At 37.3% G+C, this 24,834-nt stretch overlaps 1 protein-coding gene across 1 annotated transcript; it reads left to right on the forward strand.

Annotated features, from left to right (window-relative positions):
* Positions 1–2,722: 2,722 nt before the first annotated feature.
* Positions 2,723–24,143, forward strand: kcnh3.L (potassium channel, voltage gated eag related subfamily H, member 3 L homeolog). The gene is made up of 16 exons (XM_018247385.2): positions 2,723–3,036; positions 4,798–4,911; positions 6,986–7,219; positions 7,470–7,604; positions 7,813–7,940; positions 9,316–9,565; positions 10,015–10,172; positions 13,157–13,364; positions 14,046–14,315; positions 15,803–16,002; positions 16,468–16,717; positions 19,830–20,047; positions 21,564–21,817; positions 21,888–21,979; positions 22,149–22,189; positions 23,275–24,143. Exons 2-16 carry the CDS (start codon positions 4,845–4,847, stop codon positions 23,770–23,772), a joined length of 3,003 nt encoding a protein of 1,000 aa, XP_018102874.1. The 5' UTR covers positions 2,723–3,036; positions 4,798–4,844; the 3' UTR covers positions 23,773–24,143.
* Positions 24,144–24,834: the final 691 nt, after the last annotated feature.

The following is a 24,834-nucleotide window of genomic DNA, read 5'->3' on the forward strand; positions in this document are numbered from 1 at the left end:
TGGATTGCTTTGCCTCCAAAAAGGATTAATTACATTTTAGTTGGAATTAAGTACAAGATACTATTTTATTATTACAGAGAAAAAGGAAAAATGCTATAAATGTTGAATTATTTGATGAATATCCTGTAAATTATATCCTTATAAATGGTGCTTAGAGATATCATCGGTTATAATCAGAGCTTAGTGATGTCATTTCTATCACATGACTCACTAAAACTTAGTTTTATATGTGTATTATAATAAATAAAGTACTCCCTGTTGCAAAATATGAGGATTTTAGAAGTTACCTCTGAGTTCCGTGATCTGACTTGTGCTTTTTATATGGTCATGGAAGTCCATGGTAATATATATATTTATATTTTACAGGAGGGGGTAGTTCATTCACTTTATAATGGAGTCTATGGGAGATTACCTTGCTATAATTGGAGCTTTCAGGATAACGGGTTTCCAGATAATGGATTCCATACCTGTACATGTTTTAAGCCTAGTCCTTTGTCAAGTGTAATATCAACATTCTCTGCTTTAATTAGAATTTGCAGTTTGAAATACTGCAGTTGTGCTTTCTGAATCCTTAAGTAATTCTGCTGTTTACATTTCTACCTGTTGTGTTTACATTTTATTTTTTCACTTTTTGTATTTCTTTATATATTCTGGTATTCACTCTATATATTGCTTTATATAAAGGTAGCTATTTGGAATTCTGCCTAACTTCAAACTTCATTATTTTCTTAGACTTCTCAAGATCAGAATCTGGACTGATGAAGTGGAAACAGTGGCGTAAGGTGCCGTAATATTCGCAATCCCCTATACATAGGGGCCTATTTATCATACTGTGTAAAAGCATGGCGACCAAATACACCACACATCACCAGGCAACACTATGTAACAAACGGTATATTTATCAAGCTATGTACTGATTTCAGTGACCGCTAGTGATGTGCCCGCAAACCCGCAAGGGCCCATCGATTACCACCTGTTGGGTGGGTTTGGGTTTGAATTTTGGTGACTATAGTGGGTTAGGATTGGGTCAGACAGAAGAAGTGCACTCCTCCTCTGCTCCCAAAGATTCCTTGGAACCAATAGCATGAACAAAAGTAGCATACCAAGTGAGATGACGTGGATATGATCCATCGTGCTTTTTTACACTTTTTTTCCCAGAGCAACTTCTGTTGGAACTTACCTGACGATTGAATTTTTCCCATTGACTTTAACAGATTATGCAAGGTCTGAAGTGGTATAAAATAATGGCATCAAATGTGCCGTCAAGGTGGCATAAAATAAAACACACACATTAAAGGAGTGATTCACCTTTATGTAAACTTTTAGTATCTTATAGAATGGCATATTCTTAGCAACCTTTCAATTGGTTTTTATTCTTGCTTTTTCATAGTTTTTGAATTATTTGCCTTTTTCTTATTACTCTTTTCAGCTTTCAAATGGGGGTCACTGGCCCCATTTAAAAAGCACATGCTCTGCAAGGCTATACAGCTATTGTTATTGCTACGTTTTATTACTTGTCTTTCTATTCAGGCCTCTCCTTTTCGTATTCCAGTCTCTTATTCAAATCAATGCATAGCTGTTAGGATAATTCGAACCCTAGCAACCAGAGTGATGAAATTGCAAACTGGAGAGCTGCTGAATAAAAAAACAAAATAACTCAAAAACCAAAAATAATTTAAAAAAATGAAAAACATGCAAATTGTCCCAGAATATCACTCTCTGCATCATACTAAAAGTTAGCTCAATGGTGAGCAACCCCTTTAATAAATATGGCATTTATTTTACACAGCTTTTTACACTGTTTCCCTTAGGGTCACTCATTTTACACAGGTATGATAAATATGCTCCATAATGTTACCCTCCAGTCTTTCACCCTCAGGCCGTGAAGGCAGAGGGTGAATGGGGGGAGGGTTCAGGTCCTTAGCAGGGTCACTTTGTGCTGCTGTTTACAGACAACTGCCCCACTCTTATATAAAAGAGCATCAGTGTTAACATTTCCATTATTGTCCCAGTAGCAAGATAAATGTATCCCTATATTATAATATGTTATAATACACAAAAGCTATGAATATCTTGTAAATTATATCCTTATAAACGGTGAGTTCTGATGTCATCAGTTATAAACGGTGAGTTCTGATGTCATTTCTGTCACATAAATCACTGAAATGTGTGTATTATAATAAATAAACTACCCCCAGTTGTAAAATATGAGGATATTAGAAGTTACCTCGGAGTTCCATGACCTGTATAAAAACACTCGGCCTTCAGCCTCGTGTTTTTATATGGTCTTGAAACTCCTCAGTAACTTCTAATATCCTTATATTTTACAAGAGGGGATACTTTATTCACTATATATTGTACAATAAGGGGTACTTTATGCACTATATATTATGTTATGTTATATTATATTATACGGGTGAAGTCTGGATTTGCAGCTCAGTCTATCCAGATGAATTATACACATGTTTCATATAGTAGTTGTTGCTAGACTGCAAATCCCAGGATCCCTAATAATGATTGTTAGGGGCTGATGGGAGTTGTAGTTTAGCAACAGCTATAGAGATCCCTCGCATACTTGTCCATGTGTTTAGACCCCCATATCACTAAAAGCAAAAATATATATACATTACTTTCTGCATATTTTGTCTTTATATGATTCTTTATTTAGCTGTTAGAAAAATAGAAATTGCTTCTCTCTACCATGAGGAGTTAATGTCTTATCTCTGATACAGCGTAACCCCCATCTGCTGGATTAATATAAGCAAGAGCTACTTTATTTTTCCTGTGCATTGTTCCTTTAAAGGAGAAGACAGGGTGTGCCATGAGTAACTATGGAAACTTCAAGCTGGGAATAAAGACAAATCTGCTCCCTACCCGCTAAGAAAAGACAGCAGAGCTCACAGAGCCAGAGGGATGAGGTAGAAGAAGAGGCAGAGCTGGGAGAGACCTGATGGAAGGGCCATTGCCATAGCCACATTATAGGAGCCAACATCATTGTGCCTCTGCTGCTCCACTGGACGGGAAACTGGATGTCAGGTGAGCAGATTTAGTCAGAGAGCTGGGGCAGATAACTTTGAGAAGATGGCTTGGCGTGTGTGCTCCCTCATATTGATTCATGCCATCACTCACGTCTCTCAGGAAAGTGAATATCCTGAATAACAGGGTCTCTTACACTTGTCTAAGCCGTGAATCATTTGTTGGAGCCTTAATATATAACTGTATAGTTCACTTAAAATGAAGGTTGTTTTTATAAATTTTATATATTAACTTTAGGCTCTTTCATAAAACACCTGGGCATGTATACCACTGCATAAAAGTTATTGAGATAATCGATGGCTCGTCTAATAGATCTGCACTACTGAGATGTTGCCCATTCAGCTGCTGTGGATTGTGACTCCCAACAACAACCCGTAGTACCACAGTGGCACCCAAGTCCTCTATTTTACTTACAATAGCAGTGTCCTTTCCCAAATCTGTATGTACTTTAGAAAAACTGTCAATGACACTAGCTTGCAATCAATGAAGCCTTACATTCAATAGCATATCATGGGAATGGTCCGAACCTTGCTTTGAGTTGAGACGTTATTCATATTCTCATGTTATTATGCATAAAACAGGTATGGAACCTGTTATCCAGAATGTTTAGGTTTTCTGGACTACAGATATTTCCATAATTTGGATCTTAATACCTTAAGTCTACTAGAAAATCATAAAAACACGAAATAAACCCAATAGGCTGGGTTTGCTTCCAATACGGATTAAATAATAGCTTAGTTTGGGTCAAGTACAAGCTACTGTTTTATTATCATGGAGAAAAAGGAAATGATTTTAAAAAAATTTGCATTATTTGAATTAAATGAAGTTTTTCTGGATAACAGGTTTCCAGATAATGGATCCCATACCTGCAGTTTGTAACAACTAAGGCTCAGATTCCTTGCTCCCAAATATGTCAGCATCTAATTCAGTTTCAACACTAAGGGGCAAATTTATCAAGGGTCGAATTTCGCAGTAATGGGGTTTTTTTTTTTTAAATTTGATTAAAAAAAGACCAATCTAAATTTATTAAAAAAAATCTAAGTTTTTTTGCGGGTGAATAGGCTGTATTTGATAGTTCGAATGGCAGTAAGATCAAATTTGATCGAATTCGATGTATTTTCAAAAAAAAACCTTTGATTTTTCAAAGTCTACCAATTGACTCCATATCATTTCTAGGAGGTCTCCCATAGGCTAAAACAGCAATTCGACAGTTTTTTAGATGGCGAATGGTCGAAGTTTTAAAGAGACAGTACCTGACGAATTATGATATTAGAACTTTCGAAATGTTTTCAAAATCAAATCAAATTTGGACTATTCCGTAGTCGAAGTACACAAAAATAGCTCAAAATTTAAATTTTTTTACTTCGAATTTTCACTTCGACTTTTGATAAATCTGCCCTGGAGTGTATATATGTGCAAGTGATGTTCAAATCTAAAGAACAATTATGTTTATATCTATATTGCAACAAGACCTAATGTAGCAGCCAGGATAGTTCCTACCAAGCCCTTAGCTTTAACATGCAGTACATGTTGACATTTTGGTTGGTTTGTCGTTACAGAAGGACAGATAAACAATAGTAGTTGCTGTGATGTAATGATACAGTGACATTATAAATAAATATATAAATATAAATATACACTATATATAGTATATATAATATATGTATACACACACACACTCATTTTGATAAGGATTCTTTTTTAAGTGGTACCCTCTTAATGCCTCATACTATAAATGAAATGCTATGTTTTCTTTTTCAGTCCAGCAATGAAGAACTGGCATAGAGAGGTCTAGCCTAACACTAACCATGAGAGGTCTTCTTGCTCCACAAAATACCTTCTTAGATACCATAGCGACAAGGTTTGATGGAACTCGTGAGTCATATTTGCTATATTACAGATGCTCTACTCCTCTCATTTCATAAATTAGCACTTCTTTCCCACACATAATATAGTGCGGGCTCTTTTTGCATTGCGCTGTTGTCTAAAATTAGAAGTTTGCACCTTGTAGGAATGTATTAATGAGGATATTATACAGCACTGAACAACGCAACGTTTCAGGCCAATATCAGCTTGATAAAGTGTTACTATTGGCCTAAAACACTGCTTGGATTGGTTATAAATATTTTCTCCAAATAAATTCCTTTTCTCCACAATTGTACTTCTTCCCATAATGCTGCTCATATACAGTATATTTGTGTCAAACTTGGATTTCAAGAGGTTAAAAATTGCACAGTAATAATTTTTTATAAAGCCTCAGAGCGGAACAATAGGAGAGCGGTTTAATCATCGAACACCTCCTTAATTATATGTTTCCTATGTATTATATGTGCAAGCGCTGGCAATGATGAGGGACCTTGGCAGGTGAGCATTGAGTCTATTCTGAATAAAGACGACGCAATGTAATCAAGAGCTGGAAGCGATTCTTTTTCAGCCGCTTCCACATAGAAGAGACACATTCAGCTCTGCACATTCTGTCCTCCTCCTGTGTAACCAGCAGTGCCAGGGAAGGCTGCATGCAGCAATAATGACACTCTTTAGCTCTCTCCCTTCCTCGGAGAACATTAACATGTTATTTATACAGAGGGTGGCAATGGGTAACAAGCTCAGCAACTAGATAACTTGGGAAATAAGCCAACAGCTGGATGAAGCTTTATATTATCAGTATGAAATAAGTATGGGTTCTTTTAGAAAATATAAAAGATTGCATTCTTTTTTTATTTTATGTACAGTATTTTAATAGTTAGGCAAAGTGTTACTAATCTAAATAAATAACCAATGCCTGGAAGACCCTAGAGCCCAGCCTTGATTTTTTTAACCCTTTCAATATTAAAAAAAAGACAAAATGTAATTTTGTAAACTGTTACTGCAGTTGATAGCGCCAAAAGCAGTTACCCTTGTCTTCCAACTAGTAAATGCCTCTTTTGCCATCCGACCAATGACTTTGACGTAGTTGGCCAGCTTATATTGCAATATATGGACAAACAATCCCAGTATGTTTAAAGGGGAGGACATTTTTAGTAGCATGAGGCACAAAAGGGGGAATGTAATAAAACTCGGTAACGGAAAAAATATTCGCAATGCGAAAAGTTATGCTTCTGTGCAAGAAAATTTCCTTTGCGCGAATTTAATATAGCTTTTGCGAACCCGGAAACTGTTTAGCGACCACTTCCGCTATATATAGCACCAATGTACTTTTTATAGTTTGCGCCAATGTACTTTTCTTACTGAAAAAGTTGTTACATTTGCTCCTAAATATTACAATACCTTCAAGCACTTCTTAAAAGTGGGCAATGCGCAATGAAAATTCGCAATGCAGTAACAGTTTAAGGAAGAGTATTGCATCGCAAAATGCAAAATTTTATTCTTATCTGTTCAAATTGTTTTGCTCTTTGCGACTTTTATTACATTTCCTGCAAAAATGTCTAGTGGGTTGAGTGCAGAGAACATCTTGTATTCCCCAAATTCATTGGTCAGGAGACACATTTCCCAAGATAATGCCATACATTCAGGGAGGTCCCCAGCCTACGATAACCAGAGACACCATATAGGATTTGCCTTGACATAGGAGGCCTATCTAGCTTTTTAGGGCAATGACACACCTGTTGTTTTGTCGCCCATTATTAATCTTGTCTGCACTGCAAGATAAAATGTCCATTGTTTCCTCTCCAGTGGCTGACATGAAAATGCTGCTGGGGAAGCATATGTGAAAAGTGATACTTCAGAAGTAGCATGTTTCGTGTGTCATTGCCCTTAGGGTATGTTGTAATATTTGTAAACATAAAGAAACTGGTTCCTTTTTAAAAAAGGAACATTGCTTATATTAAAATAATTCTCTATGGTACCATAGAGATGAAAGGACATGTGATATTCTGCTTACTTAGACTGAATGAATGTAGTGTGACTTATCCTATAGACTTTAATATGTTAAATGTCTCTTATTCTGCAGACAGTAACTTTGTCCTTGGGAACGCTCAGCTTCCTCCATCCTTTCCTGTGGTGTACTGTTCAGATGGATTCTGTGAGCTCACAGGGTTCACCCGAGCAGAAGTCATGCAGAGATCGTGTGCCTGTACCTTTCTCTATGGAGCCGACACCACTGAGCAGATTCAGCACTGCATCCAGCAAGCTCTCAGCGAGAAACAGGAGCTCAAAGCAGAGCTGGTTCTGAACAAGAAAAATGGTGAGAATGCTGTTGCTAATGTAACCATGTACTGTACAAATAACAGTACATCATCCAGGACATGATACAGTATCTAGTAGTATGATATACCAGATATGGGTGAAATTATATATATTGCCAATGATGTGATGCCACATGGATTGGTAAATGGAGGACGTAAGCATGCTTGGGCCAAAACTATTTTGAAGGCCACATTGTCCTCCGGTTGATTATTATAATAAGGAAAAATCTAATTTTCTGGTTTTAATAGATTGTTCCTTTTGGTGCCTACTGGATGTTGTGCCAATCAAGAATGAAAAAGGGGAAGTGGTTCTCTTTCTCATCTCCTTTAAAGACATCACAGACACCAAAGTTCAAACAGGTGCAAAAAGCTGCAAGGAAACAGGTATAAAAAAGAACTTTTGTCTGTTTAATGAGACATTCTGGGGCTGGGCTGATAATATCAATTGGGATTCATCAATATTGTATTGATTTGTATTGTGCCATAACTATTTAGCTGTTAAAGCATGATTAAATGCTAATTTAGAAATATACATTTTGGACATGCCACTGTTACTTTAGTACTTGCTGTTTATAGATTGTTGTCTTGACAGAAATCAGGAATCAGGAATATCCAGCAGGCAACGGATATAAAGCAGATCGCAGGTGGAGCAGGACCATTCTGTACCACCTCTCTGGTCAACTGCAAAGACAGAACAGGACCAAAGGCAAATTTGGCAAGGTATTAACTGATTTTTTGGATATGGATGGAACGTACAGTGTGGACCATGTTGTGTTATTGCATTCTATCCAGCTTGGGCCCCTTGGCAAAATGCAGTTACCAAGTGACCCTTGGGCCTCAGGACTTGACAAGGGCCCATCGATTTAGTTGTATGAAACCATCATTTTAATACAATTTATTCACATTTGGTATTTCTGACACACCAGATATCTTTGTATATACATTTTGCAATAATAATCACAGCTACAGTATTTCAATACAAACACGAATCACCCCTTGGTTTTTATCCTTCTAATTCCGGTGGAGGTCTGACTGCAGTCAGTATTCAAAAATTTCACAATATCCAAAGAATAGAAAAGAACCCCCACTAGAACAGACTAAACTCAGGCAGTCACAAAGTATTATTGACACAATTATTTATAGTTAGTTAAATAGTAAACACTTGAATAAACACCACTAATCAGTGCATGAGGCTGAATATGCCACTTATTAAATTGTTATAAAGTGCTGTGCAATAAGTTATAAAGTGCAGTGCAAAGGATTATTAGTGAGTTTTTATCCTATCCAATGGCAGCCTAGTTAATTAACGAACCTTATTAATTAGGAAGGATTACTAAATTCATTCACTAAATTCATTCAGCACTGTAGCACTTTATAATCTAATGTATTCAATATTCTCATTTTAGTCAATCTATTATAACTATCAACTTATTTTCTTTTAGCATTACTAGTAATTTAGAAATTGGTGATCAATTTTGGTATCACTTTATTAATTGCCGAATATTAATGTGGGAAAAAAGAAACTTGGCCTTTCAAGCTCCTCACTAATAATCCTTTGCACTGCACTTTATAACTTATTGCACAGCACTTTATAACAATTTAATAAGTGGCATATTCAGCCTCATGCACTGATTAGTGGTGTTTATTCAAGTGTTTACTATTTAACTAACTATAAATAAGTGTGTCAATAATACTTTGTGACTGCCTGAGTTTAGTCTGTTCTAGTGGGGGTTCTTTTCTATTCTTTGGATATTGTGAAGCTACAGTATTTCATAATATTTATTTAGAGGTTCTTTTTAAATAAGCTTTGAGCAATTATTATTGTTATTATTTATTATATCACCACTCAGAAAATGAGATATAGAATGCAATTGTAGCATTATGATCAGATTTACAAACACTATCATGTTACTATGTCAGGCCACAAGAACCTTCTTATTTTTGAGCAAAACAACCAGCTCAGCTTACAGTACAAGAGATACTGGCCCAGTACAGAAACCCCATTCTTCACTTTGTATGTAGAGATTATGATTAAACATGGGCTGATTCCAGACCGATGACTGCCTTTGAAATGTACCTTTTTCCTGCTTCATAGGGAGTTTTTGGTGAGAAGCTTCAAGTTCCAGAATACAAGGTGGTTTCGGTTCGAAAGTCTCCCCTCATTTTTCTGCACTATGGAACCTTTAAGGCATGCTGGGACTGCTTAATTTTTCTAGCCACGCTGTATGTAGCCGTAACTGTGCCATATAATGTCTGCTTCAGCAACAGCAAAGAGGAAGGTGCAACCATTCCACGTTGCCCACCCACTGCATGTGACCTTATTGTGGAAATCCTCTTTATTCTAGGTAACTATTTCAACTGTTATTCATCTGTTCAGTGATTGGTTGACTGCTTGCTAGGAAACAACGATACCAGTTGCTAAACGAGTTAATGAAATGCATAAGCACATATTGCATGCTCTTATTGTTGATCCTGCAATAAATTGTAAAGAGCTCAGTGTACAGTACATGATCACATTCACAGGTCAACAGAGTCTGTTTCTGATCCCAAGGCCATTGTTACATAACAAAGTTAACACAACCTGCCAGGCTTTTTTGTGTCAGGCATCACAATCTTGGGGTTTGAAACAGAGCAGCTAAGATTTTTCCTGAACTAGTAGAACTGTCTCAGAAGCTAGAACAATTCCACGTTCTGGGAAGTTTCTGAATCATATTGCTCATCTTTAGAAATGAGAAATAATATTAGCAACCATATTCATAGGTGTCATTTTCACAAACTTTCCGTTAATCAACAGACATAGTCCTGAATTTCCGAACCACGTTTGTCAGTCAGTCGGGAAAGGTGGTGTTCTCACCTCGTCTCATTGTATACCACTATTTCAGGACATGGTTCCTGCTGGACCTGCTGGCGGCTTTGCCTGTGGATTTGCTCTATAGCTTTAATGTCAATGTGGTAAGTTAGTCATTCATTTCTCCTCTTATGTCTCATAAGTTTCTCCTTTTACCTTCACAATTAAAAGGTACTGTCAGGAACACACTCAGAATATCTTGTTTTATGAATACAAAGTGCACTCATTGATGATCTTAACCAGGGGTACCCAACCTTACCCGTGAGCCACATTCACACACAAGCATGAAAAAATGGTTGGCTATTTGGTAGCCCCTATGTGGACTGGCAGTCTACAGGAGGCTCTGATTGGCCAAAAATCCCAATGCACAATGTTGAGCATTTTGACAGTACTCATTAAGCTATTGTAGATGGTATATTAATATTATACATCAGTGCATAAGTGTGAGCTTCAGGCATTAAAAGCCTTCACTTGTCCTCCATTAGAAACAGGGCCAATTTAAGCTTCTTGCATCACTTGACTGCTTAATGAGGATTTATTGTTCCCAGTGAGACAGCCTATTCTTACTGTTACTTTGTACCCCAGAGAATTTTTTTTACTTGTGCTTGCATTCATAAATAAGCCATCATGGGTATTACCATAGGAAACAATAAAACCTAAAAATAGGTCAATCATAAGTCTTCATATGTCACTATTATTATTATTATTATTAACATGTATTTATGTAGCGCCAACATATTGCGTAGCACTATACTATGTTAAATATTAAATGATGCTCCACCTATTTTAGGATTTTAATAATTCCTGGACTTCTATTACTTTTGCCTTTCCCTGGGGGCCACAGATGTTGTTTCTGTACACCTGAATACATACTAGGTTGAAGTTCAGTCTGAGCAGAAAATAATACAAAAAAGAGATAAAGTATATGTTCTTAAACTCTTTAAAGGAGAACTAAACCCTAAAAATGAATATGGCTAAAAATACCATATTTTATATACTGAACTTATTGCACCAGCCTAAAGTTTCAGCTTGTCAATAGCAGCAATGATCCAGGACTTCAAACTTGTCACAGGGGTCACCATCTTGGAAAGTGTCTGTGACACTCTCATGCTCAGTGGGCTCTGAACAGCTGTTGAGAAGCTAAACTTAGGGGTTAAGTAAAGTAAAGTAAAGTAAAGTAAACTTTATTGTCATCTCAGCAGTATACAAATATACAGTGAGACGAGACGACGTGGCTCCAGCTAGTACATTTCACAAAAAGGCACTTAAAAATACACAATAAATATGTAAACATGAAATGTGCAATATATAGGCAGAAATTGGATATACATGTGTAAACCTTTAGAATTATGCAAATAAATTAACAGTTCACAAAGTTAAGTTCACAGTTCGGGTGTGTCTGGAATGTAGTGGGAGGACAGGCAGTGAGTTGAGGAGTCTGATAGCTTGCGGAAAAAAGCTTTCGCGCAGCCTGGTTGTTCGGGCTTTAATACTGCGAAAGCGTCTGCCGGATGGAAGCATCGTGAACAGTCCGTGTGAGGGGTGTGTGGAGTCCAGTGCAATGCAGGAGGCTTTTCTTACACAGCGCTTGTGGAAGATGTCCTGCAGTGATGGAAGAGCCGCTCCAATGATGTTGCCAGCTGCTCTGACAATCCGCTCTAGACTTTTCCGGTCAGCAGAGCTGGCACTACTATACTAGATGGAGATGCAGCTCGTCAGGACGCTCTCTATGGTGCCCCTGTAGAACACTGTGAGGGTAGGAGGCGGAAGGCTGGCCCGTTTCAGTCGTCTTAAGAAGTGAAGACGCTGCTGAGCCTTTTTGGTGATGGAGGCGGTGTTGGTGGTCCAGGTGAGGTCATCAGAGATGTGGACTCCCAGGAATTTGGTGTTCTTTACTGTCTCTACTGTGGAGCCGTTGATGTTGAGTGGTGTGTGAGCAGGGCGAGTTCTCCTGAAGTCGACGATCATCTCTTTCATTTTATCCACATTCAATGACAGATTGTTCTCACTGCACCAGACTGCCAGCTGCTGAACCTCATCTCTGTACGCCGACTCGTCATTGTGGTTGATGAGCCCCACCACAGTTGTGTCATCGGCGAACTTGATGATGCGGTTTGAGCTGTGTCTAGCTGTGCAGTCATGTGTCAGCAATGTGTACAACAATGGGCTGAGAACACATCCTTGAGGAGCTCCTGTGCTCAATCTGATGGTGCTGGAAACCATCAGATTGAGCACAGGGCAAACTATACAGCAGAAAATAAGGTTTGTCTGTAATATAAAATGATTATTAAATTCTGGAGTTAGTTGCACTGGTTTCTGTGCTGCTGTATAGTAATTATCTGTATTAATTACTAATCAGCCTTATATTGTGACATTTCTATTCTATGTGTACTGTATACTATGGGTGCCTAAGTTCAGTAAGTGACAGCAGCACAGAGCATGTGTAGTGAATCAGCAGAAAAGACGATGGGGAGCTACTGGGGCATCTTTGAAGACACAGATCTTTACTGCTAAAGGCTGGTACAGAAGCCCAAAACATAATGTACAACATTTCTTGCCTATGTCTACAGTTAAGCTTTATTTCTCCTTTAATTGGGCAGCTTTCAATTAGAGCTAATCACACAGGAGCCAACCTTTTGGCAGTCCAGTCATTGGCTTGTAGTCAGATTACATGAGATTTGCCCATTTACCAAATTCAAAGCAACTGTGCAATAGTCAGACTCATGGAATTCGGGAATTGTGCCTCCATCACTAATATATGACAGTTCCATGAATATTTTGGTATATTGGGTGGAAGATTAGTTATCTGAAGCCACTTCACAATTTCAGCTTTCAAAGCAACTGTTTTGTTGTGGATAATCGGTTTGGTGAAAGTGTGGAAAATTCATCGTAGGTTCTGAAAAGCTGTCCCGTTTTGCAGCACGGCTTGATCTATAAACAGGCAAGTGCACTTGGTGAAAGTCTAGATACGTTAAAAATGATTTTATATCAAGCCACAGAATGTGTGTTTCTTTAAATCATTTTCTTAAGCTACAAATTGTACTGTACAAAACCTGCTTCCGTTTTTTTTCTCTCCTTCACATGAAAGTACTTTGGGGCTCACCTACTGAAGACCGTGCGTTTGCTGCGCCTGCTCCGCCTCTTGCCGAGACTGGATCATTATTCTCGGTATAGCGCTGTGGTTCTCAGCCTTCTCATGGTAGTCTTTGCTCTCCTAGCGCACTGGGTGGCCTGTATCTGGTACTTCATTGGTCAAAAGGAGGTTGAGAGCAATCAGTCAGAAGTGCCGGAGATTGGTAAGACATACAGAATATACAGTGATTTGTTCTGAGACGGTTGTTCTTATGATTATCAGGTATAAAGACTTTTTATTGTCTTTACTGCCTACATTGTCTGTCATCTTAAAGGGGACCTGTCACCCATACATAAAAAGCTGTAAAATAAAAGTAATTTTCCAATTAAACATGAAACCGAAATTTTTTTGTTTATTAAAACATCCATATCTGTTATAAACTCATTTAAAAGTCTTAGCTGTCAAACATATATTGCCTGCCCCGCCCTATGCCTCAGGCAAAAAAGTGGGGCAGACGATTTACTTTCACTTTTTATTTTGTACCTCCGAGATGTCACTGCCTTCCTCACATTCCTCCTCTCTCCTCATTGTCTATAATGGTGTAGCCAGTGCATGGGCATCACGTCCCCTGTTCTGGATTTTGAAATGATGAAAAGCATGCCTTAATAACAGTATTCACAAAATGGTTCCTGCCATTAATTGTGAATTCCAACAAGATTTAAATAATGTATATGGTGTAAGTAAAGTTTTGCTTGATTGGCAAAATATAAAAGAATTGAATTTGGAAGTATTTCTTAGGGTTACAGGTCCCCTTTAATATATATATGTATATATATATAAACATAGGAAAATGCCCTGGCAGGATGGGAAAATGAAGACTAACAACTGTCCTAACTTTTTGCAGGATGGCTGCAGGAGCTGGCCAGGCGTTTGGAAACTCCTTACTTTGTTGGAAAAAGAAACAGCAGCCAATACTTGACTCCCCAGAATAATAACAGTGAGGAGGCAGCAAACAGAACAGAGATGGTGTTACTTGGAGGACCCTCACCTAGGAGTTCTTATATCACATCCTTGTACTTTGCGCTGAGTAGCTTGACTAGTGTGGGATTTGGCAATGTGTCTGCCAACACTGACACAGAGAAGATCTTCTCCATATGTATCATGTTGATTGGGGGTAAGATTTGAAAAACAAACAAAAGAAAATACTAAAAACACATTTCACAATATGCTATAGACTCACTGTTCAGCACTGGCTTCCAATCTGTTGAACTGCCCCCCTGAGCGGTCTTGGAGTCATTAGCGCTGCCTTTTTGCAAAATATTTGAAAACCTACATTGGAGGTCAGTTTGGATGAGATTTGTAGAGAAAGCATATTTGCTGTTCCAGATGTTTTTGAAACTAAGGCTGAATGAGAGGCACAACAAATTTTTTCTATATCTGTAACCTTGTTACGAGCTAAGGGGAACTCTGACCAAAGTATAGACCTCCAATGGGGCCATGAAAATAAATAGTTCTACAATCACTATTACCTTTAAACAGTAGCTTAAAATATGATTTAGCTGAATTACAAATGTTCTGTCTACATTATATATAAATATATTCACCTATTCAAAAATTAACAAAATATATAGGTATACTAATGTCTTACTCACCCCTCCACCACTAGAAGGACAGAGATTTGGGCTTTAAACATTTTCTTTCAATATGGAAAAAAAGTTTTAGGGGGGACATTCTCTTTAATAAAAAAAACATATCCACCCCGAAACTTTTTTTGTTATCTAAAACAATATGTAAAGCTGAAATATTTGCTCCCTTCTAACTGAATGTACCTTGTGTGACCATTTGTTGGCTAGGTCTATTTGGGTACCTTCAAGATAGGCAAGGCAACCAAGGTACCGTTAACCCAAATACAATTTGCAGGGAGACAAATTAAAACAGTAACATGGATTTAATATTTGAAAAAGACCTCACAGAAAGATAGGCAAGCTTTGCACGGATTTTATAATGGGAATGATAGTTCGAATTGGCTTTAAGGATTTGGCCAAATCTTTATCCTGGATTTAATGCATCCCTTGTGGAGCTACAGTATGCCATGGTCATCACATTTCCACTTAGAACCTAATTAGAGCTAATTTAAAAAGATTTCTATATGAATGCGAGTAAGTTAACTTGAATCCAAACTTGCCAGGAAATTTACATTGCTGCAAAGCATACTGCAGTTTTGTAAAAGGTTTGTCTTCATTATACTTTGTATATCTATCTATATATATATATATATATATATATATATATATATATATATATATATATATATATATTACACAAAAGCCACAAATATCTTGTAAATTATATCCTTATAAACGGTGAGTTCTGATGTCATCAGTTATAAATGGTGAGTTCTGATGTCATTTCTAAAAGTAACCTCGGAGTTCCATGACCTGTGGCCTCATGTTTTTATATGGTCATGAAACTCCTTGGTGACTTATAATATCCTTATGTTTTACAAGAGGGGTACTTTATTCACTATATATATATATATATATATATATATATATATATATATATATATATATATATATACCTTAAAGCATTGTACATGCAGCATTTTAAAAGCACAGGGTTTCAATTGACCCTCTCATCAATGGATCTTTTTATTTGCAGCATTGATGCACGCCCTGGTGTTTGGAAATGTAACTGCAATAATCCAGCGCCTTTACGCCAGACGCTTCCTCTATCATAGTCGCACCCGGGATCTACGAGATTACATCCGTATCCATGGGATCCCAAAACCTCTCAAACAGCGCATGCTGGAGTATGTGCAGACCACATGGACCGTGAACAATGGCATTGATACTAATCAGGTGGGAGCAATTGTTGTGTTAGATATATATACTGTATCTATATATATTTATATAATACACAAAAGCAATGAATATCTTGTAAATTATATCCTTATAAATGGTGAGTTCTGATGTCATCAGTTAAAAACGGTGAGTTCTGATGTCATTTCTGTCACATGACTCACTGAAACTTGTGTATTATAAGAAATAAAGTACCCCCAGTTGCAAAATATGAGGATATTAGAAGTAACCTCAGAGTTCCATGACCATATTTTATATGGTCATTAAACTCCTTGGTAACTTATAATATTCTTCAATTTTACAAGAGGGGGTACTTTATTCACTATATATTCAAATCTCAACATAAACAAGGCAGTAATACTGTGGTCCTCACAATGCAGTGAAAGAGCTACCCCAGAGAGATCTTTAATATGTGATGGTCAAACCACTGTTTCCATTTTAATAAAATGTTTCATCATTTCACAGCTTTTGCAGAGTCTTCCAGATGAACTGCGAGCTGATATTGCCATGCATCTCAACAGGGAGCTCTTGCAGTCCCCACTGTTTTCCCTGGCTAGTCGTGGCTGTCTGCGGTCCTTGTCGCTAAACATCAGGCGTTCCTTCTGTATCCCAGGAGAGTACCTAATCCGACAGGGTGATGCTTTGGAGGCCTTATACTGTGTGTGCTCAGGATCTATGGAAGTTCTCAAGGATGGAGTGGTGCTGGCAATTCTAGGTCTGCAGGAGAGCAAGCCTGTGCTGTGTTGTTGTAAGCCTGTGCCTTCTATTTGCAGTCAAATGTTAGGTCACTGATGGATTCTTGCCACTTGCAATCACATCAGTAATACAGAGACAGAGCAGTCAGTATAAAGTAATGGACCAAGCAGCTCAATACCAAGTCAGATGAGGCTGAAACAATCATTTGGCCTCAAAGCAATTTGGTCCTCATTAATAGATATCTGGTCACAATTCCTGACCATGTATCCGACAGGTGATAATTTTACCTTTGTACATAGGACTATAAAATGCAACTTTGGCCTAAAGAGGTCACTTGCCAAATAATGCTGGCTGTACAACAAGCTTTAATATTATAGCCCTCTAATGATCATTTGTTCTCTTTAATCCTGTTTTAATGAATTAGAATTCTCTGTGCATACAGCCCTGAAGATTCTAAGAGATAAAGTGATTTGATCCCTGCCTAGGGCAACATTTGTAACCTTAACAAACAAAGTCATTAAAGTTTTAAAGAGCAATCAAAAAAGAGGCCTCAGTGCTTTTACTCATAAATTAGTATTAGCTGCCCGTAGGCATTTTAACTGCTGATCACATTTAATTCAGGATAAAACATATTTTACCAAAAAATCTCCCCAAAAATGCACAAATATCAAATTCATGACCAAATCTTATTACAGTTTTCAAATCTAAGAAACCAATAAATAAAATCAAACACAAGCTAGCGTTACTGTCCTTAACCCCTCTCTTGCTTCATGCATTGTTTGTGGCACCAATGATTGAAGTTGAGCAAAACATTTAGTATGATGAAGAAAGTGATATTCTAAGACAATTTGCAATTGGTTTTCATTTTTTATTATTTGTGGGGTTTGAGTTATTTAACTTTTTATTCTGCAGCTCCCCAGTTTGCAATTTCAGCAATCTGGTTGCTAGGGTCCAAATTATCCTAGCAACCATGCACTGATTTGAATAAGAGACTGGAATATGAATAGAAGATGGTCTGAATAGAAAGATGAATATAAAAAGTAGCAATAACAATAAATGTGTCGCCTTACAGAGCATTTGTTTAAGATGGGGTCAGTGTCCCCCATTTGAAAGCTGGAAATCGTCAGAAGAATGCAGATAATTCAATAAATATAAAAAATATATGATCAAGACCAATTGAAAATGTTCTTATAATTGACTATTCTATAACATGCCTAAAAGTTAACTTAAAGGTGAACCACCCCTTGAACACCTCTAAGCCATTGACAGTTCTCAGGTATTATTATACCTGCAACATTATTATACCTGCAATACAACTTCCATAAATTACTTTGACGGCTTACATTGTGGATAAAGGGAACATAACGTCTAAAATAGAATAAGGCTAGAAACGCTGTATTTTTTTATACTAAACATAAACATGAACTTACTGCACCACGAGCCTAATCAAACAAATGATTTATGCTTTCAAAGTTGGCCACAGGGGGTCACCATCTTGTAACTTTGTTATACATCTTTGCAAGACCAAGACTGTGCACATGCTCAATGTGGTCTGGGCTGCTTAGGGATCGTCATAAATAATCAAAACAGCTCAAGTCAAATAATATCTGCCAGAAGCCGATCCAGCAAGACTGGTTAATAATCAGAATATGCAAACGGCACTGGGTCCTGTGTTGCCATGTAATCTAATGTGGATTTTTTTTATTGTTTAATATAAACTTTCTCCAACTCTGCAGAACCAGTGGCTGCAGCAGAATAATCCTCCAAATAGAATCCCAGTTTATCTGTTTAAATCTGGCTCCATGATCTTTGTCCCTGTAGCTGGAGTTGGAAACAGTAAAGGGGTTGTAAAGGCAAAAAAAAAAATCCAATACAAATTTCTACAGACGCCGACTGCTCTACAGGCAAACAAACAAAGTCTGCTTGAAGTCTGCATGGCTGGGAAGTAAGGTGGGGGCTCACCCTACTGTTTATAAGTATGATTGTTTCCCTGCAGAGCAGTAGGGTCTGTCTGACAATTCCTATCCACAGCAGTAAATGAAGGGACAATTTCACTGCATACAGTCAGGTTTCTTATAAAAACGGTACACATTTTTTAATTTAAGTATATTGGAGATAGGTTTCTTTTTTATTTAAGTAAAAATGGGATTTTATTTTTTTGCATTTACATGCCCTTTAATGTCAGGGTTCTGCCTAAGAGTTTGATCACACTGACAGCTAATTCTATAGGGTAAACTACCTTCAGCTCTGTACGTCCAAAATTATTTGATTTTCCTACACCCTGTCTTAACATTGAACATCATTAGTTTGGCATGACATTTGCCAACAAAGCCAGCACTGGCCTGTTGTTTCCATCTATAGGTCTCACTCTGATGTGACCTTTCTTTCTCTGCTGTGAATAAACACAGACACATGTAGTTATGATGCCATTTTTAATAGTTGTCTTATAGCAATTATTTGTTTCTGATCTGATGATGTCCTTCATAAAGGAAATATATATTTTCTTTTTGTCACGAGGTAAGACTTGTGAAGATAGAATATTTACATTGGAAATACAACATGGATGAATGCAGTGTTGACGTGTTTTAATATTTCATAACTGCTCCTTTTTTTTAATGAAACGGAAAAATATATGTTGCTCCCAAAGCTAAAAGTAAAGAGCTGTAAGTGGTTCCTCCTGGGCATAGCTCAATGATTTGCCATCCCTGTGCAGAACCATTTCTACATCAAAGATACAAGTATTGATTTGTGGGAGTTTTCATTATTTTTAATGTCAATTGTTTCATATCTTATTGATATGGAAATTTTTTTTTAGTATTTTTAAGAAATGTTATGGCCACAATTTTCATGAGTCCAGTTCATGTGAATGTGCCAACGACAACTTGACTTTTGTGAAAATTAGGTAGGGGAAGTACATTTTCCCATTTCTGGTGAAGAAATATACATAAGTTAGACATATAGTATATATGAATACATATATATATATACAATGTGGCAAAATGTCATTGATTTGGTAACTTAAATCTTGTAGCTTTGATATTTGTTGATGATAAATGGCTTTGCTCAGAGTGAATGTTCAGTACAACAAGTCATACAGCAAAATGCATTTCTTTATTTCTCTGTTTGCTTAGGAAAGGGAGATTTAATTGGCTGTGAGCTCTATTCTGAGGATGTAGTAATTAAATCAAATGCTGATGTCAAAGCATTAACCTACTGTGACCTCCAGGGGATCAGTCAAAGGGGCCTCCGTGACACATTATCCCTTTACCCTGAATATGCCCAGAAATTTGCATGTCAGATCACAAACCAACTGAGCTACAACCTGGGAGGCAGCAAGTGTGCACATGAGGTGAGACTGAAGAACACAAAAGATTAACATGTTAAGGAAAACATCTCTGTTCTCTCCTCCACTCCAGTAGATCTCCCTCCTCCTCCTTTCTATCTTTCTCTCTTGCATTCCTACTCTCTTTATTCGCAGGTGGCAGTTAGTAGCAAGACCCATAAATTGTTTAGAATGAATCAACTTCCCCATTAAATAGCCCTCCAAATGGGTCCACCCTTGCACATTTTTTGGGTGGTGACCCATAGGTTAAGAAACCCTGGTTTATCTCTATTTTTTATGCCTTAATGTTTATTCTCTCTCCACTCCACTTGTCTTTTTCTCTCAACTGTTTTCTTTCTCACAATTCTCATATATCCAGTTTTTTTGCATTTTCCTCCTCCTTTGCATCTCCCTTGCTTTCATCTTCTATCTAATTTCTTTCTATTTTCTCATCCACCATCTCTAGGAAAGCAGGTCACAGTCAATTTGCAGGGAATTTAGTAACCCTATATGCCAACAGATAAACATTATTCCAAATCTGCAGGAAGGTGGCAATACTGTCAAATAGTAATGTTTATCAGGCAGTTAATTAACCAAACAGTGTGCTAGATCTGCAGAAAAGTCTGCTAATTGCTGAATTCAAAAGAAGACACATTCAGAATAAATACATAGAAAGTTACAGTTGTTGGGAACTTTTTTTTTTATTAATAGCAAGCTGCTGATTTAATTTGGACTCTGCATAAAAATATGAATATAAAGAGACCACAACTGCTCTCCATTCACAGCAACATTAAGGGGCTGATTCATCAACATTTGAATTTGGATTTTTACCACTTTTTTTGATATTAAAACTCACAAATTCAAATCAGACTCAAATTAGAGTTTCAAAACCTCAAATTTTAGAGCTTTATTGAGCACCAAAAAAACTCAAAAATTCAAATTGGAAAATACGGCATCTAAAAGCTGCTGAGTTCATGTAGAAGTCAATGGCATTTGGGCAAATTTAAAGCAACTGAATCTTTTCTGAGCTTTTAAACTTACAAATTCAAGGTATTTTAGGTTTTGTCCGTGATTTAATTCAATTGTGTATTTTATATTCAAATTTTGTAATAAATAAGCAAACATTAGAGGTTTTTAAAAATGTGAGCTTATTTAAAGACGATAGAACCTAAAAACCTTTAAAAAAACCCTGAATATGAATTTATGATATTTATCTAAACTCTAAAGAAAAACTTTGGCATCTAAAAAAGCGCAAGAGGCCATGTAGAAATCAATGTGAACTGTCCTAGCTAATATCTAAACTATTTATTCAAGTTTTTCGGATTCTCTTCAGCTTGAAAACTCACTAAAATGATGAGTAAAAAAAATGGGAGGTATTTTGGCTTTTTTTATTAAATAAGGTAACATTTGTGTTTTTTAAAATTGTCAATTTATTCGAAGTATAAGTGAATACTAAGTGAAAGCAGTGGGCCAGGAAATATAGTTGGGCAAGACTGCAAAAAGCTTTCGTTTTGTGAGATTACATTGTGGTTTTCTTTCTTAGAGTGAAGTCTGCACTCAACAATCATTTGGAATTCAGCACTCTCATGACAAAGAACAAGATTCACCAAGGTTCAGTGTGTCCCTCACGCCCCGTAAATCCCCTCATCTGTGCTCCTCTCCATCACGGTTTTGTCATTGTAGCCCTCAGCACTCTGCTAAAGAAATGACACTTAGCCACACACCCAGCAGGACTTCTGCTAGAGAAATGGGCATCCAACATGTACCCTATGCCAGACCTACAGAGCTGAGCCCAAGGTAGGAAGTCTTTCATTTGTTGTCTCGGCTAGTTTTGTTCATATTTAAAACATGATATTCTTCTTTGCAGGGTGGTAGATGGGATAGAAGAGGAAAATTCCATTTCAGTCCAGGAGAGGTTTAACTTTCCAGCTTGCAACAACCCTGCAGCTACTTCCGGAGGTAACTGCACGCAATCTGTTGTGTAGGCATTTATTCAGGAGCAGACCATATGCCTACTGGGGGTGTAGCTGTAGCCACGAATATGAACATATTTTTAGTTAAGCAATATTTTATCTCTATTTGTTCACCATTTGTTCATTCTGCTAACAGCCTTTGTTTTCATCCACAGAGCCGAGAGCTACTGACAGTATGGACAGACTTAGCCAAGCGGTGAGTGCAACGCTCTCATAAAAGAACTTTAGCATTAACATTAAAAATTCCAGTACTGTATTAAAACTGTATAAAATGTATAGGGTTTGAATATGTCTCTTTTTAACTTTAAAATATGATAGAATGTCTAACTTTTGCCTGGCTACTAACCCATAGCAACCAATTAAATGCTTGTTGTAACCAGTAAAGGCTTCCTAATGATTGGCTGCTCTAGATCTTGAGCAAACTGAAGCAAATATTCATACTGTGAACATTTATATTGTTCCTGATTGTGTGCACATATACATGTTATTAGAGCATTACGCACATAAAACATGAAGGCTTTTTAAATTCTATAACATAGTTTATGAGGAAAAGTCGATTTACTCAAAATAACTTGCTTGGCATACCTGTTATCCAGAATAGTCAGGACCTGGGCTTTTCCAGATAAATGATTTTTCCATAATTTGTATCTTTGTAAACCTTAAGTCTACTAGAGAGTCATATACACATTAAATAAACCCAATAGAGTGGCTTAGCTTCCAATAAGGATTAATTATACCTTAGTTTGGATCAAGTACAAAGTACTGCTTTATTATTACAGAGAAATAGGAAATCATTGGATTATTTGGATAAAATGGAGTCTTTTGGAGACAGCCTTTATGTAATTTGGAGCTTTCTAGATAGCGGGTTTCCTGATAATGTAACCCTTACCTCTATGTGAAACAGGATCATATCCTGTTGTTTATCCCCAGGTTATTGTTCCTGGTTTGGTTATTTTGGTATTTTACAAGTGACATTCTTTCAGCGACTTTTTTTGGGCAACACATTGACTCTGCAGGTCAAAAGACATTCCTTTTCTAACTTATTCCTGTTTTAGTGTATAATGTGTCCTGTCATTATATTGTGACTATTGGCCACCATCCAATTTCTAAATTCACTAGATACATTGCTAAATGTCATTATATTTTTTTTATTCATATTTGGGTTTATACAAATGTACAGTGGTACTAACAGCTTGCTATGAAAGGCAGCAAGTGTGTCAGTATCACAAAAATCATAACATAGGAATAAAGACTGAACGAGAAATCACTTTATTCCCTCAGGTGTCAGATCTGTCCTCCCAGGTGCAGGAGCTGAGGGAAGGGCTGCAGGCTCTACGTCATGCAATGCATCTATCTCTCATGCCTTGTAGTGCCTCTCCCTGCTTCCATGGAAGAGACTTGCTCATGCAGTGTGAGGCCGGTGCACGCGCTACCGGAGATATTTCAACCACATGCCCATCACTCTTTCATCCTCCAAGGTTAGAAAAGACTTCCCATGTTTGCTATATAAGTCCTGTCCCATCTTGCTCAGAGAGACCTTTATCCTGGCTTTGGGCCCCACCTACCCCATTGTGGCTCCATTATAGAGGATTTGAACAGAAAGACCTGCTCCATTCTGGGCCTCCATCGACTTCAGTAGAAGATCCAAATGACAGAACTGTCAAGCAAGAATATATGACCTCTGATCCACAAGCTCTAGAAATGCATCCCATCCCTTTTCAGAAAGGAGGTGACACAGATTCAAGCTTCTGTACTAGAGACAAAGGAACAGGAGTATGACACGATGGCCTCACAGTATAGTGCCTATTCCGACTATTTTAATATAATTTCTCAGAATGTTTTAAAGGGCAGGCATTAGCAAGGAATAGCTAATATATGAGACAGGTCAAGAGCAGCCTCCAGTGGCCTCTGCTGTGACTCTCCACCAAGTCTGGGAACTAGGGCCAAGGAAAAACCTGGAGTCAGGGGTGCACAATTAAATCAGAGCTCCAGTACTGATGGAACTTCAATGCGCATGTGTATAAATTGTTTAAACTGTGCTGTTGTCTTTGGCGCAGTTATAGGAAGCTGCATCCTCAGTGGCTTATGTAGTTACAATAAGCTAAATATAATACATGTTGAATAAATGAATCCTGAGCATGTGAACTATATTCACACCAAGGTGAAAAGCATTATTTGAAGATTTCTGAGTGACTGGTCTGATGGCTACAGACCAGTCAGGCTATTTGCTACACAAATATTACAATAGGTGGGTATTTACCCAGACTCAGGGCCCTCAGCACATCAGCATATACACAGCCAGAGGCAGCCACAATATATTTCTATTGCAGCATCTGTGCGGTGTCAGGATACAATGAGAAATACATCATGGAGCAGGCCACAAGACAACTGCCATTACTGAGTGAATGAGCTAGTGTTGTAATTTCAGACTGTACTGTCCATTGCTAATTACCAAATCCACAATTGCTTCATTATTTATGCATGAGAATAGCCCTTAAGTTCGGAATGTTCAGGAAACTTTGCAGCTGTTTCATGTCTAATGAGCTTTGAAACTTGCTCTGCTGCTGAGCCAAATAAAAAAGGGCTAATAAATAAATTGCTGCTTGATTCTACGTAGGGATTTGGTCCAGGATTTGGTTCAGAGGTCGTCAGAAACCAATGAATATTTGTCATGAAAAGCCAGAAATAACATCCTTACATTTTTTTAATGAGTTAAATGAGCTTTGTGCTAAACATACAGTATATTTTGTCTATTGTTTTAATCACAAAAAAAATCACTCTTATTAAACACAAGAAATAACAAACAATGTTTGTGATCAGAACAATAGGTAAAAAGTAAAA

This window comes from Xenopus laevis, chromosome 2L (genome assembly GCF_017654675.1).
Source record: "Xenopus laevis strain J_2021 chromosome 2L, Xenopus_laevis_v10.1, whole genome shotgun sequence".
NCBI classification, from domain to species: Eukaryota; Metazoa; Chordata; class Amphibia; order Anura; family Pipidae; genus Xenopus; species Xenopus laevis.

What these genes read in the sequence shown, in the direction of transcription:
- kcnh3.L (XM_018247385.2), top strand. Translation starts at nt 4,845, where the DNA reads ATGAGAGGTCTTCTTGCTCCACAAAATACCTTCTTAGATACCATAGCG. An exon ending in GGTTCTGAACAAGAAAAATG is followed by an intron (nt 7,220 to 7,469) that starts GTGAGAATGCTG and finishes TGGTTTTAATAG; the next exon opens with ATTGTTCCTTTTGGTGCCTA. An exon ending in CCTACAGAGCTGAGCCCAAG is followed by an intron (nt 21,818 to 21,887) that starts GTAGGAAGTCTT and finishes TCTTCTTTGCAG; the next exon opens with GGTGGTAGATGGGATAGAAG.